Below are 14485 nucleotides of genomic sequence, written 5' to 3'. Positions count from 1 at the left end.
GTAGTGTTCGTTTTCAACATCAGCCATTCCTGCTTATCAGAGAGATTGCCAATCCAGTATCATTTTGAACTGAACTCTGACAACTTTGTCTTGATCTCGTTCTTAGCATATACAGGATAAGGTAGCCGGGGAGACAGGAGAGTGGTTGGCAATCGCATTCGGCCAATAATCAAAGATCCAGGCTAATTTTCTAGGGGTGTGAATTCAAATGGTAGCTGCAGTCTGGAAATGAAAGCTAGTCTTGTAATGTTAACCATGAAACTATGATTGATTTGAATGGTCCCTGCTTTAGCCAATCAAAGCATACAAAGGTCCAACGGTCGTGTGTAAATACACTTCAGTAATCTATACCTTATTCTCTTAACTTTACATTGTCAGTAAGATATATTTTCTTCACTGACCGATTTCATCAAAATCTTCTACAACTTGGAAACCCTCTTTTAAGTCTCCTTGCTTTCTCCATGCCACTGGAAATGGTTCTCTTATCATATCTGTAGATTCTCACCTCCAGCAATTTTACATTGCATAGACAGTAGCAGCTTTCATACAGTTTCTATAATTGGGTACCCAAGGTTGCACACTGGTTAGGCTCTATTAAAGTACAATATTTCATTTAAATTCATGATTACAATTGTAACTTAACTATTAGTGTTAATTAACTGTTTAACTGTAATTGTTGCCTTTATTTATCAATACTATCAATTTTCTAACAGATGTGCTTTGCTTTTCAGTGTCATCTTTAAGTGTCCATTCCTTTTCCTCATTTTTTTTCCTATTGTCTATTCTCTGAATGTACAGTCTTGCATTATATTTTATGAAATTATGGTTCCACATTCTGCTAACATGACTACATATTCCAAAAGTTCACTGTTTTATAAATCCTGAATTTCTGTATCTTTATCTAGTGAGTAAATAAAGTGGACTTATTGGTGGCTTCTTGGCTACACTGTTTCCAGTCGGATCAATGTCCATAAATTCTAAATCTGTCTTTCCTTGTTGTCCAGCAATCTTTTGTTTCTTTGATGTTTTTCTTCTTAAACTGTACTACTAGACAGATTTGTTATACTTGAGAAAAGCAGCAGTCTTGCAGGTATTAGTGTATGATGTAAAACCTGTGACATGAAGAACAAATAGCAGGTAGAAACAGCATGAGAAAACCAACTGCATACACGCCCTGACAATATGCATGGTTCCTTGAGATGGTAAAGCACCTGATTGCCCATCTTGCTGAGAGCCAAACAGAGGGTGGCAGTTGATGCTTGTTGGAAAGAACATTGGGAAGGCACCAAATATATTGAGAGACTTTAGGAGCACACAGAAGTAGAGTTCAGGCATCAGAGACACAACACCACACAAACTTCCAAACATCTTATTTCTCCAAACTATCAGGTAGCACTTGCCCCACATGTGGCAGAGTTTGTAGTTCACACATTTGCTCTAAGATAGCCAATGAATCCAATCTATTAGGACTGGAAGCAAGTTATCCTTGATTCCTAGGGACTGCCTAAGCAGATCTATGTATAGTTGTGGACAATTGAGATTGGTCTCTTAAGCTATCGAGAGTTGATTTCACCTTTATCGTATTTATTCTCAATGCCCTATATCTATAAAAGGTCTAGCAGCATCTGTGGAGAGAAACAGATTTAATCTTTCAGATCAGTGTTTAGTTTAATTGTACATGGCTTCATCTGTCAGTAAGTAAAATGTACAGAACAAAAGGGTATAATGAGAGAATAGTACATTACAAATTAAAGAGTAGTATATATGAACCCACTTTGGACTCTCATAAAATTACATCTTCGCTCAAACCTTGCAGCTGTCTTGTCCTGATTTTTCCAAAGACTTGCTTTAAAACTATTAGAGATTGAAAAGCTTTGAATTCAGCAGGATGCAAGGTGTCTTCCAGAAAAGCCAAGCATTTTTAACTCTCTATTGTTTGGAATCTGTGCATAAACAACTGCCTTTCCTGCTCCTCAAATAATTCCTTTCTGTCCATCTCCCAGAACTCAGTGTGGTGTTGTCCCAAAAAGCTAGCACTTGGAGTTTTTTGCTGAGAGTACTTGTTGAAACTGTTCAAGGCTTTTTCTGAAAAAAAAAAATCACAGAATCCTAAATTGTGAAACTTATGCCTAACTTCTCTCCTGGGACTTTGCCTTCTGAAAATCCAAACACACCAATATCTGCTGCATTCTCTTTATCTATCCAATTAGTCACATCTTCAAAAGAAAATTCCAATTTACTGTACCTGACCAGACTTTTAATGAATCCAGTTTGGACTTTGATTACTGCTTATTGATTGATATGTGATTATTAATTCTAAAATTACTAACAATTGAGATTATATTAACTGATTAATGGTTAACTAATTTTGCCTCCCATTCTTCCTTAACAAGAGGACTGTGTTGGCTATGTATAGTCGAACATTACATGATACAACATATGTGTCTCAATCTTTTCTGATTTCTTTATATAGCCGAAGGAGCTCATTGTCAGGGCCTTGAGTCCTGGTTATTTTTAAAACTGAACCTTTTTGCATCATTGTGTATTGTAATGATTCCATATCCTTCCATTCTAATTTCCACCATTGACCAGTAAAACTGATGCAAAATGTTATATCTGTGCCCCTAAATCATGAACCCAGCCCTCCTGTTTAAGCCTTATGGAGATTAATTTCCTAATTTTCATCTCTTTAACCTGTCCAGCAGCTATCAGTGGAAATTACCATAATTACTACCCTTGAGATTTTGTTTAACTATCGAATACATAGTTGATAAGTTCTCAAGCATTCTTCAGCCAATGTGGAGGAAACACTCAATTTTTCCTGTCATATTTAGATTACTCGTTAATGTTATTCTGGAGCCAGATGGATACAAGGAAGAATAAAATTTGCAACACTCGGCAAATGTGATTTAAAGACTTGGCTGAAACCTTGTTTTCCTTACAGTTAAGTACAGTATTATTGAATGTAGATTTTCTCTCTCCTTACAAAACAGGTAATGAACTGTGATGGCACTGGTAGACGGGTCCTTGTTGAGGATAAACTACCACACATCTTTGGTTTTACTTTGTTGGGCAATTACGTTTACTGGACAGACTGGCAGCGCCGTAGCATTGAACGTGTTGACAAAAGATCTGCTGAACGAGAGATAATCATTGACCAGCTGCCTGATTTGATGGGCTTAAAGGCCACAAATGTTCATCAGATATTGGGTAAGTAAAAACGTCAGATGCCAACCTTTTTTAAAAAGGAGAGGATTCTGTCAATTCTTGTATTTCTGAGTGGGAAATGAGAAATTGAATAAAATTCTTGTTGCTATCAAGAAGCATTAAGTTGTCAGTGAAAAGTTCCATTAAACGGGCCAATTTTGTGCCATTGGAGAATGTTTGGGAACTTGAGAGAGGTAATGGAAAGTCAGGAAAACTGGTTGCTTGTTCGAAACATGAATGCTGATCCAAGGTGCAATTTTCAAAGAAAATCCCATTTTAATCCAAACCGTGGCTTGAAAAGTAAATGCATTAGTTATTGTTGGATTTGCTATGATAAAAGCTTCCATAAGTTGCATTTTGTCGGATAAAACTTAGGTAGTTGTGAAAAATACACTCTATTCATTTGTTGTTTTAATTCAGGAAAACCACAGTAATTATTTTAGTAAATAGCAACAATACTGATTGAAATTTATTATTGCTGAATATTTATTAGAAGTCTCTCCTTTTATTGTAACTGAATCATCATCACTTTTGCAGGTCAAGTAGGTTATTTTTAATATTTTTCAGGTACCAACCCATGTGCAGAAGATAATGGTGGATGCAGTCACCTGTGTTTGTACAGACCTCAGGGTGTGCGTTGTGCCTGTCCAATAGGTTTGGAGCTCATCAGGGATATGAAAACCTGCATAGTACCCGAAGCTTTCCTCCTTTTCTCTCGGAGAGCAGACATCAGAAGGATTTCACTCGAAACAAACAATAACAATGTGGCTATTCCACTGACTGGGGTAAAGGAAGCTTCTGCTCTGGATTTCGATGTGACTGACAACCGGATTTACTGGACGGATATTAGCCTGAAGGTATATAAAGCCTTGCTGCTGCTACTGCTGATTTTCTGGTATCTGTGTGTCTCTGAGCTGCCAGGGCTAATAGGCTCCCGCAGGATGCTGCTAGAATAGTAATTGCAGCTTCAGTATAAAAATAACCTGTACTTCTATCATGTAGAGAAAGAAAATCATGATTCTGGAAAATATACTTGAACATTTGTATAATTGTTTTTTAAAAAGTTATATTTTAGTCGAGTTGGTGAGGGGAAGGAAAACTACCTTTGTTAAATTTGTTTATTTACAATATAATACAACAATTTTTCTTCATGAGAAATGGGAACATTAAAGACCATGGACCCAGCAATTTATTTGGAATAGTTTGGATTACTACTTAAAAATACATTTTTCTTAAAAATACAGTTTTACAAGTTAGCAGATTGTGAAACTTGCCATACTACTGATTATAATGTGAGCACAAATTACTTTAGCATATCTCAAAGCTTTGCTGGATAACCAGTTAAGACTGAAAATAAATTATCCTGAAGATAGGAAAACTAGAGGCTTGTTACATTTCTTAAATTCCTTAGTCCATACAAATAGGTGTTTTTAAAAGTCAGCATTTGTTTTCAGTTCAAGTAGTTTTTGATATGACTGTTATTAACATACTATAAATTTCAAGGTACACGTAGCAAAGATAAGTAACCTGATTAGTTTTCAGACCCTGACTATGTTTAAGCCATTATATAGTACTTCTCTATTTTACTTTACAGACCATTAGCAGGGCTTTCATGAATGGCAGTTCTCTGGAGCATGTTGTAGAGTTTGGGCTTGATTACCCTGAAGGGATGGCAGTAGATTGGCTGGGGAAGAACTTGTACTGGGCTGATACTGGAACCAATCGAATTGAAGTTGCAAGACTGGATGGACAGCACAGACAAGTACTGGTGTGGAAAGACCTAGACAGCCCCAGAGCTTTGGCACTGGATCCTGCTGAAGGGTGAGTTACTAAAAATGCATACTGGCTTTCATCTAAAACTGAGCTTTGCGAAAATGACCAAAATTCTTCTCTTAATAATTGATCAGTTAATCCCACATTTCCCAAAGTGTTTTTATCTGGAGCAATAATTTTGGCATTAGTTTATTATTTGGAAATGAATCATCAACTGCTTTAGGTGAAAAGATGAACTTTATAAAGCCACTACAATATTTGATTCCTTTAGTAACACACACTAGTAAATACAGCACAGTTTCCATACATTGCTGCTGTGACATCAGGTTGTGTGCATAGTTACCATGTAATGCAGTGATTCTAAAGTTTTTCTGGTTCAAGATAGTCCTCCCAAATAAATTAGTAATCAAGGAACCCATGCCTGCATTGTTCTACTTTTAATGGAAAAATTCTCCATGTGAAGGATATTTTTAGGAAAATGGATACCTATTCAATTAAGAATATTACTTTACTCAGGGTCTTGAACCAAAAAGCTTTGATCTTCAGTGTCGGGTGGCGCTGCATTGTTATGTCATGGCAAGATAAGTTCCAAGCCCTGACCTCTCTGCCCTGGGTTTGTCATCTATCTCTAAGACCAGCCTTGCTCACGACCCACTTTTGCCTTATTTCTCATGTTGTCTGAGAAGTCTCCTCAAATTTGCAAGATTTTGCAGTCTCCAGTTTAAGAATCATAGATGTAATGGACAGTAAGTAACAGTAAGTTCTGAATATTCTTTGGGCTAATTTTCTCATATTTCCAGAACATACTGGTGACCAGCTCCAATAACATTATCTGGCTGATGGTATCCGTACAAGAGTGGGCAAGCGGTGACTCAGTTGCCATTCCTTAGTTTGCCAAATAATTTTCTTGCTTTTTCCTTGTCAGAAGAAAGCTGAGTTTTTTTCCAGCAATGTAGCAACAGATAGGATCACCATTGACTCATAGCATCATTTTACAATGTAAAGCAAATCTTTTATGTTGTCATTAAGTATTGTAAAATGTTTTGACTGACTATGTTTATAACTGCACCATTAACTTGTATGTATTATCTTAGATTCATGTATTGGACCGAATGGGGTGGCAAGCCAAAGATAGATCGGGCTGCCATGGATGGAACAGGGCGTATCACTTTGGTACCAAATGTTGGACGAGCAAATGGACTAACTATTGACTATGCAGAGCGACGGCTTTATTGGACAGATTTAGATACAAGTCTAATTGAATCCTCCAATATGTTGGGTAAGTTTGTACTGTACTTAAATTGGGAGGTACGTGTTGACTTTCTTTCGTTTCTTATTGATTTTGTTCTGCATTTTTCATGGTAATATTGGAGAGGGTTTTCAAGAAAAATCTTTAAGTTTTGGGCAACACAGCTACTATAGGTGTAACTGGGGTTTGGTTTAATTGATAACCTCTTATGAGCAGTTACGCTTTGAAATGTTTGACCCAAATGAATTTCCTAATGGAATATTAACTGGTTGTTTTGTAGGTCTCGACCGTGAAGTTATTGCAGATGATTTGCCTCATCCATTTGGTTTAACGCAGTATCAAGACTACATTTACTGGACAGATTGGAGCCGCCGCAGTATTGAACGAGCCAATAAAACGAGTGGCCAGAATCGCACCATTATTCAAGGCCACTTAGATTATGTTATGGACATACTGGTATTTCATTCTTCAAGGCAAGGTGGTTGGAATGAGTGTGCTTCAAGCAATGGACATTGTTCTCATTTGTGTTTGGCTATGCCAACCGTTGGCTATGTTTGTGGCTGCCCTGCTCACTACTACTTGAACGTGGACAACAAAACTTGTAGCCGTAAGGAATATTATAGTACCTTATTTGGCAGTTTGTTTATAAGGCGTATATTTTTAAAAGTTGATAAAATGCCACTCTGTAATGGAACACTGAAGCAGTGAGGGAGAGGGATGGAATCACACTGAGTTTCTTGTCTTAACATATTGCTGACTCACAGTATCACTGTCAAGACATGCCCCTCTAGAGCTACAAGTAAGAAAAGATGGAAACCTGAGTTTAAAAGTGACATCAGCCTTTTGCCATCTGTTGAACCGATTGCATTTATTTTGCATAAGGTTAAAATATTTTGCACAATTATAAATTGTATTTATTATAAATGGTAGTATTTATGCACAGTGAACAAAGCAATGAATGTTAAAGAACCTTTCTTGTATCTTGGTGTATTACAAAATTACACATTGCTTTTTGGAAATAATCTGGTTTTAAAACTAAGCCTTTAAGAGATTTACTTCACACATAAGTGGGACATTTTTCATATGTCTGAGTTCCATATTTGTTCAAGTGGTTGATTGTTCTTAGCTAGTTCAGATTGACAAGGTGATGTCATCATTTTGCAGCTCCGACTTCGTTTCTGCTCTTCAGTCAAAAGAATGCAATTAACCGGATGGTTATTGATGAACAACAGAGCCCAGACATCATTCTTCCCATTCACAGTTTAAGAAACGTCAGGGCCATTGATTATGATCCTGTGGATAAACATCTGTACTGGATCGACTCTCGTCAGAACGTAATTAGGCGAGCACAGGAGGATGGGACCCAGGTTTGTATTAACACAGGTTTTGAGACAAAAGTAATTATGCCTTGAACCACACACAATGTATTGATATTCACATTTTTCTCCTCCTTTCAAACAATAGGGAAATGTGTTTAATTCTCTGAGTTATATTTTTATTATATGTAATAGATGTTTCTCTCATAGATTCCCCCAAGAACACACACACATCTGTATTGTGAATCCATTGTATATGCTCAGAGCACCGGTGAAAAGAATGATTAAAACATCCTGATCGGCTTTACACAAAATCTTAAATCGAGTTAACTTAACTATGTTAGAAATTAGGGACATGAGTTGGCCATTCAACCTGTCCTGTCATTCAACATGGCCGTGGATGGTCTACACTTCACTGCATCTTACCCATCCCCAACCTTATTCTTATAATCCAGTGCAATACTAGAAATCAGAAATATATCAATTCCCTACCTTAACCATATTCCAAGACTGAGCTGCTACAGCCCTCTAGTAGAGATTCCAATGGTTCACAACTGAGTAAAAATACGTCTGAAATGAGGAAAATTTAGGTGGCATCACTGGTGCTAGACTCGTCAACCAAGGAAACTTCTTACCTGCATCTACCCCATCGATCCTTTCAGTATTTTTAAGTTTCATTTCGATCACACTCATTCTTTGAAACTGGAGAATACAGACCCAGTTTGCCCAGTATCTCTCCATTAGAAAGGCCCATCATCCTGGGAACAAGTCCTGTCACCGTTGTTGAACAACCTCCAAGGCAATGATATCTTCCTTGAGATGAGACAAAAAAATGCATAGTGTCTTTCTGGTATATCCTGACCAGGTTCCTACACAATTGAAGCCAAACATCATTATTTATTGACTCACATCCTTTTCTGATGAAGATTAACATTCCATTCGTGTTCCTAATAGCTTTCTGCATCTGCATGTTGGCCTTCAAAGACTTGGCGACAAAGACAGTGAGGTTCCTTTGTAGACTTAAACTTCCCAGCCCCTTGCCATTTTACAAAAAATGCTTTGCTCATCTATTTCTCCATCCAATGTTGATAATCTCATATGTTTCCACATTATATTCCATCTGACGTATTTTTGGCCATTCACTCAGCCTGTCCAAATTTTCCTGAAGCTACTTTATACCTTCCTGAAAACACATGTTCCTTCTTGGATTTGTATCATATGAAAATTTGGCACTATTATATTTGGTCCTCACCTCAGTTAGGGGCCCAAGTACTGATCCCTGTGGTGCCCCGTCAGCCTCTGCTGCTTATTCACATGTGGGACTTGGGTGTCGCTGGCTGACCAGCATTTATTGTCTATCCTTAGTTGCCCTTGTGGAGATGGGCTGCCTCCTTGTACTGTTGAAATCTACCAACTCAAATGACTCACATGTTCTAAACTCCTGTTCTCTATCTGTTATCCATTCATTAATCTATGCCAGTATATTACATCCTTTCCCATATATTTCAGTTTTTCTAACCAGCTTCCTGTGGGGAACTTCATCCAAAGCCTTTTGTTAATGACATCTTCAAGACAACTCCAAGTTCATCAAACACAAGTTCCCATTCACAAATCCATGCTGACAATGCCCAGTTAGATAATTGTTATTCAAGTATATGTTTGTCATATGTTTTATTATTGATTCTAGCATTTTCCTCACTATTAATGTAAGGCTAACAAGGTCGTAGTTCCCTGTTTTCTCTCTTGCTCCCTTCTTAAGTAGTGGGGTGATATTATTTTCCAATCCGCAAGAATCAATCCTGAATCCATAGAATTTTGGAAGCTAATCCCTAATGCATTGACTATCTCTGTCGCTACATCCTTCAGTACTCTAGGATGAAGAACGTCGGGTTTTGGAGTTTATTAACTTCCAGCCTCATTAATTTCTCCAATACAATCTTCTTATTCATAATAATTTCCTTTCACTCCTCGTTCTCTGTAGCCACTTGAATCTCTAGTTGTGGGAGATTTTTTGTTTATTCCTCAATGATACACCGTAGTTATAGAGTCATAGAGATGTACAGCATGGAAACAGACCCTTTGGTCCAACCTGTCCATGCCGACCAGATATCCCAACCCCTTTGGTCCAACCTGCCAGCACCCGGCCCATATCCCTTCAAACCCTTCCTATTCATATACCCATCCAAATGCTTCTTAAATGTTGCAATTGTACCAGCTTCCATCACATCCTCTGGCAGCTCATTCCGTACACGTACCACCCTCTGCGTGAAAACGTTGCCCCTTAGGTCTCTTTTATATCTTTCCCCTCTCATCCTAAACCTATGCCATTGAGTTCTGGACTCCCCGAACCCAGGGAAAAGACTTTGGTCTATTTATCCTATCCATGCCCCTCAATTTTGTAACCTCTATAAGGTCACCCCTCAGCCTCTGACGCTCTAGGGAAAACAGTCCCAGCCGGTTCAGCCTCTCCCTATAGCTCAAATCCTCCAATCCTGGCAACATCCTTGTAAATCTTTTCTGAACCCTTTCAACTTTCATCTTTCCGATAGGAAGGAGACCCGAATTTCACACAATATTCCAACAGTGGCCTAACTAATATTCTGCACAGTCGCAACATGACCTCCCAACTCCTGTATTCAATACTCTGACCAATAAAGGAAAGCATACCAAATGCCTTCGTCACTATCCTATCTACCTGTGACTCCACTTTCAAGGAGCTATGAACTTGCACTCCAAGGTCTCTTTGTTCAGCAACACTCCCTAGGGCCTTACCATTAAGTGTATAAGTCGCAGCACCTCGCATTTATCTGAATTAAACTCCGTCTGCCAAGTCTCAGCCCATTGGCCCATCTGGTCCAGATCCTGTTGTAATCTGAGGTAACCCTCTTCGCTGTCCACTCGTATTTAGCTCCTGTACCATCTCTCTGTATCCTATCTGTGTCTCCTGACTCTGCTTGAAATGGGCCCACATTAAGTTGAGGTAAATGTTTCCTTTTTACATATCTATCAAAGCTGTTTAGTCCATTTTTGTTTTTTGGTAGATCAGACTCATTCTATTTTCTCTTATTTTTCCTTGTCTTCCTGTACTGTATTTGAAAAGCCTCCCAATCCTCCGTTTTACTGTGAACCTTACAGGCATTTTCTCCTACTCTTGTACAATCCTAAATTCCCTTACTTAGCCACAGTGAATTATCTTTTTGAGTTATTACACTTCAAAGTATTGGATAGTTCTGTAAATGGTAATAGTTTTTCAAAAACGGTCAGTGGACAGTAGTTAATGTATTTTCCCAATCCACTTCAGCTATTTGGTGCTTTTTGCCTTTGTAATTCACCTTCATTCAAATTTAATATCCTTGCTTCAGATTCAACTATCTCTTTTTGAAACCTATGTAAAATTCTATCATGATGTGCTCACTCATCCCTAAAATTTTATTTACAACAAAATTGTTAATTAGCCCTTTTTCATTACGTTATACTAGATCTAAAATAGCATATCCTTTATTTGGTTCCTTAACATACTGGTCTAGACAATTATTCGTCATATAATCCAGCTCTTCTACAAAAACAATTGTACAGTAATTGTCAAGTTTTTAAAATTGTTTCATTATTTCGGTTTTCTACTTCTGTTGCAGAGCTTTACTGTTGTAACCAGTGCAATTCCCAACCAAAATTTGGACATGCAGCCTTATGACCTCAGCATTGATATCTACAGTCGTTACATCTTTTGGACCTGCGAGGCAACTAATGTAATAAATGTAACACGACTGGATGGCAAACCAATAGGTGTGGTTTTGAGAGGAGAACAGGACAGGCCAAGGGCAATCATCGTAAATCCAGAGAGGGGGTAAAACTAAAATTTGATGTTTGATCTAAAGCCATTGATATTACTAAAGCTGGAGTCAGGGACAAATTTGAGAGGTTTATGTTAAATAATTGCTTTCCCCCTCTCTCAAACCTATAGGTATATGTATTTCACTAACCTTCAAGATAGATCACCAAGAATAGAGCGTGCTGCATTGGATGGTACAGAGCGTGAAGTTCTCTTCCTCAGTGGATTAAGTAAACCAGTTGCACTCGCTATCGACAACAAGCTTGGCAAACTCTTCTGGGCTGACTCTGATCTGCGTCGCATAGAAAGCAGTGACTTATCAGGTAGAAGGAAAAAAATAACTTTTTGAAAAGACTAAGAAAGAAATAGTTTGAGGAAAAGAAGGAAAAAATGCTTTTATAAAAATGTCTGTGAAATGCTGTTCTTGTAAACATTAAGTCTTTTTATTTCTGAATGAACAGAACAGTTTGATTTCACAGTGAACCATATGATCAGTATATGTTTTACACTTTTTCCTTTTCTTGCCTCCTTCCCAAATGTTTGCAAGTTACCTTTTCCCTAATTGCAGGACTCTGTTCCCAGCCTTCTGGTTGTATAACTCTTCGTACAACATGATTTATTTTTTGTTGTTTCATGGCAAAATATTTCAGCATTGTGCCACAAAGGATATTGTACCATTTCAAACTTTCATTGAGTAGAAGTATTTGACAATTGTAAAGGTGACTTCCATTTTGTTTTGTAATGTAATATTTTTCCCCTAGCAGTTTAATGATGTTATCTGACACTGGAAAAGGACATGTGATCTCTGGTCTTTACAAGCTAATCATCTAATGATGGAAAAATACATGAAAATACTAGATCGGAGCAGAATTTGGGCTATTTAGCCACTCCAGAATGCATCACTATTCAATAATACCGTGGCTGATTTGATTTTAACCTCAAATTTACATTCCCATCTACTTTCGATAATGTTTCACCTCCTTGTTTAACAACAATCTATCTATCTCTGTATTAAAATATTCAAAATTCTGCTTCTACCAACTTTTATAAGAGAAATAATTTCAACTCTTTGTTTAAATGGACAACCGTTATTTTAGTTTCTCTCCTAAAAAGAAACATCCTATCAGGACAGCACAGGGTCTTGTATGTTTCAAGCAAGTAGCTTCCTAATCATCCTAATTCCAAAGGTACAAACTTAGTCTGCCCAAGCTTTTATCATAAGACTACCCTCAAGACCTAATTCCAAGTGTTAGTCTGATGAACCTTCTCTGAAATATTTTCAAATATTCCTTAAATAATGCAACCAGTACTGTGAATAGTATTTTGGATGTTGTCTCACCATTGTCCTGTATGACTGAAGCATGACCTCCCCACTTTCGTATTCAATTCCCCTTGCAATAAATGACAAAATTCTGTTGGCTTTCCTAATGAATTGTTCTACCTGCATAGTAACCATACCCAGATTCTTCTGCATACAGATGTCTGCAATTTTGCACCATTTAGATTTTTTTTTATTCTTCCTGTCAAAATGGACAACTTCACAATTTCCTACATTACACTCCATTTACCCACCTCTACCCACGACGTAATTTTTATATATTCATAGCCTCCAGTGTCTTCTTCACAACTTACTTCCCTACCTGTCCTTGTGTCTTTATCAAATTTGGCAACCATACCTTCCATCCCTTCAGCCAAGTCATTTATATCAACTGTAAACAGTTGAGATCCCAGCACTGATTCCTGTGGAGAGCTACTTATTACATCTTCTCAAACTAAAAAGGACTTGTGCCTTCTTTCTGCTTCCTGTTAGCCAGCTAATCTTTTGACCATGCCAACATGGCTACTCCAAATCTACATACAGTACATTTACTGGTTCCCTTTTATCCACTGCATGTGTTACTCCAGCATAGAGCTCAAACATATTAGTCAAACATGATTTTTCTTTAACAAAACCATACTAACTCTGTCTGATGTTGAAGTTATCTAAGTGCCCTGCTGTAACTTATTTTAATACTAATGTTGAACATTTTCCCTTTGATATCTGTTAAGCTAGCTGATATGAAATTTCCTGTGTTCTGGCATCCTTTTAAATAAAGAAGTTACATTCTCTATCTTCCAGTATTTTGGCATCATCCCCAAATTAAGGGAAATTTGTAAAAAAAAAATAAAAAAAAATTAATGCATCAAAATCTCATTAGCCACTGATTTTAAGACTCTAGTTTGAAGTCTATCAAGACCTGGGCACTCACCAGTCCACAGATCTGACTGTTTATTCTGTGCCCTTCTCTGGTGATTGTGATTTTCCTGAGTTCTACCCTCCCTTCCATTTTCCTGATTTATTGCTACTTCTGGAATGTTTATTGCATTCTCCTGTATTGCAGACTGATGCATAGTATCTAAAACCAAAAGAACTACAGATGATGCAAATCAGAAACCAAAACAGAAATTGTTGGAAAAGCTCAGCAAGTCTGGCAGCATGTGTGAAGAGAAATCAGAGGCACTTCCTCAGAACACCTAGATAGGGTCACCAGACCCAAAACGTTAACTCTGATTTCTCTTCACAGATGTTGCCAGACCTGCTGAGCTTTTCCAGCAATTTCTGTTTTTGTCTCTGATGTACAAATCTCTGTTCAATTCATCTGCTGATCCTTGATTTTTGTTATTATTTCCCATTTGCACCTTTTTATTAATTATTTATAGAAATGCTAACTATCTGTTCTTATATTTTTGAGCGCTTTTTCTCTAACTTTCCATCTTTATTAGTTTTTGGTCATTCTTTCCTTGTTTTTAAACATTCTGTCCAATCTTCTGATTTTTCACCTGTCTTTGCACAATTATATGCTTTTTCTTTTAATTTAATTTAAGTTAACCATAGATGGTGGGTCTGTCCATTGGAATTTTACTTACTCGTTGGAATGTATCTATCCTGTGTATTTTGAAATATCTCCTTTAAATGTCTGCCATTGCTTCACTACTAATACATCCTTTTAGCTAATTTGCCAATTCGCTTTAGCCAGCTCTGCATTCAAACCTCACAATTTCTGTTGTTCAAATGTTAACAAAAATATTGAATCTACTCTCTTCCTCAAAATAAATGTAAACGTCAATGAT

General features: G+C 37.4%; 1 protein-coding gene across 1 annotated transcript in view; it reads left to right on the top strand.

Annotated features, from left to right (window-relative positions):
• lrp6 (low density lipoprotein receptor-related protein 6) overlaps positions 1-14485 on the top strand; it is a 188196-nt gene that overhangs the window by 147871 nt on the left and 25840 nt on the right. The window contains exons 8-15 of the mRNA XM_043709456.2: positions 2994-3210; positions 3775-4064; positions 4802-5028; positions 6075-6259; positions 6510-6836; positions 7394-7596; positions 11178-11389; positions 11507-11697. Of these exons, the coding sequence (XP_043565391.1) occupies positions 2994-3210; positions 3775-4064; positions 4802-5028; positions 6075-6259; positions 6510-6836; positions 7394-7596; positions 11178-11389; positions 11507-11697 (1852 nt within the window). The remainder of the gene's footprint in view (positions 1-2993; positions 3211-3774; positions 4065-4801; positions 5029-6074; positions 6260-6509; positions 6837-7393; positions 7597-11177; positions 11390-11506; positions 11698-14485) is intronic.

This window comes from Chiloscyllium plagiosum, unplaced genomic scaffold (genome assembly GCF_037043375.1).
Source record: "Chiloscyllium plagiosum isolate Xiang-an unplaced genomic scaffold, Cpla_swu_hap1 HiC_scaffold_19, whole genome shotgun sequence".
NCBI lineage: Eukaryota > Metazoa > Chordata > Chondrichthyes > Orectolobiformes > Hemiscylliidae > Chiloscyllium > Chiloscyllium plagiosum.
Note: the sequence above shows the minus strand (reverse complement) of the source record. Positions and strands in the feature narration are given on the sequence as shown.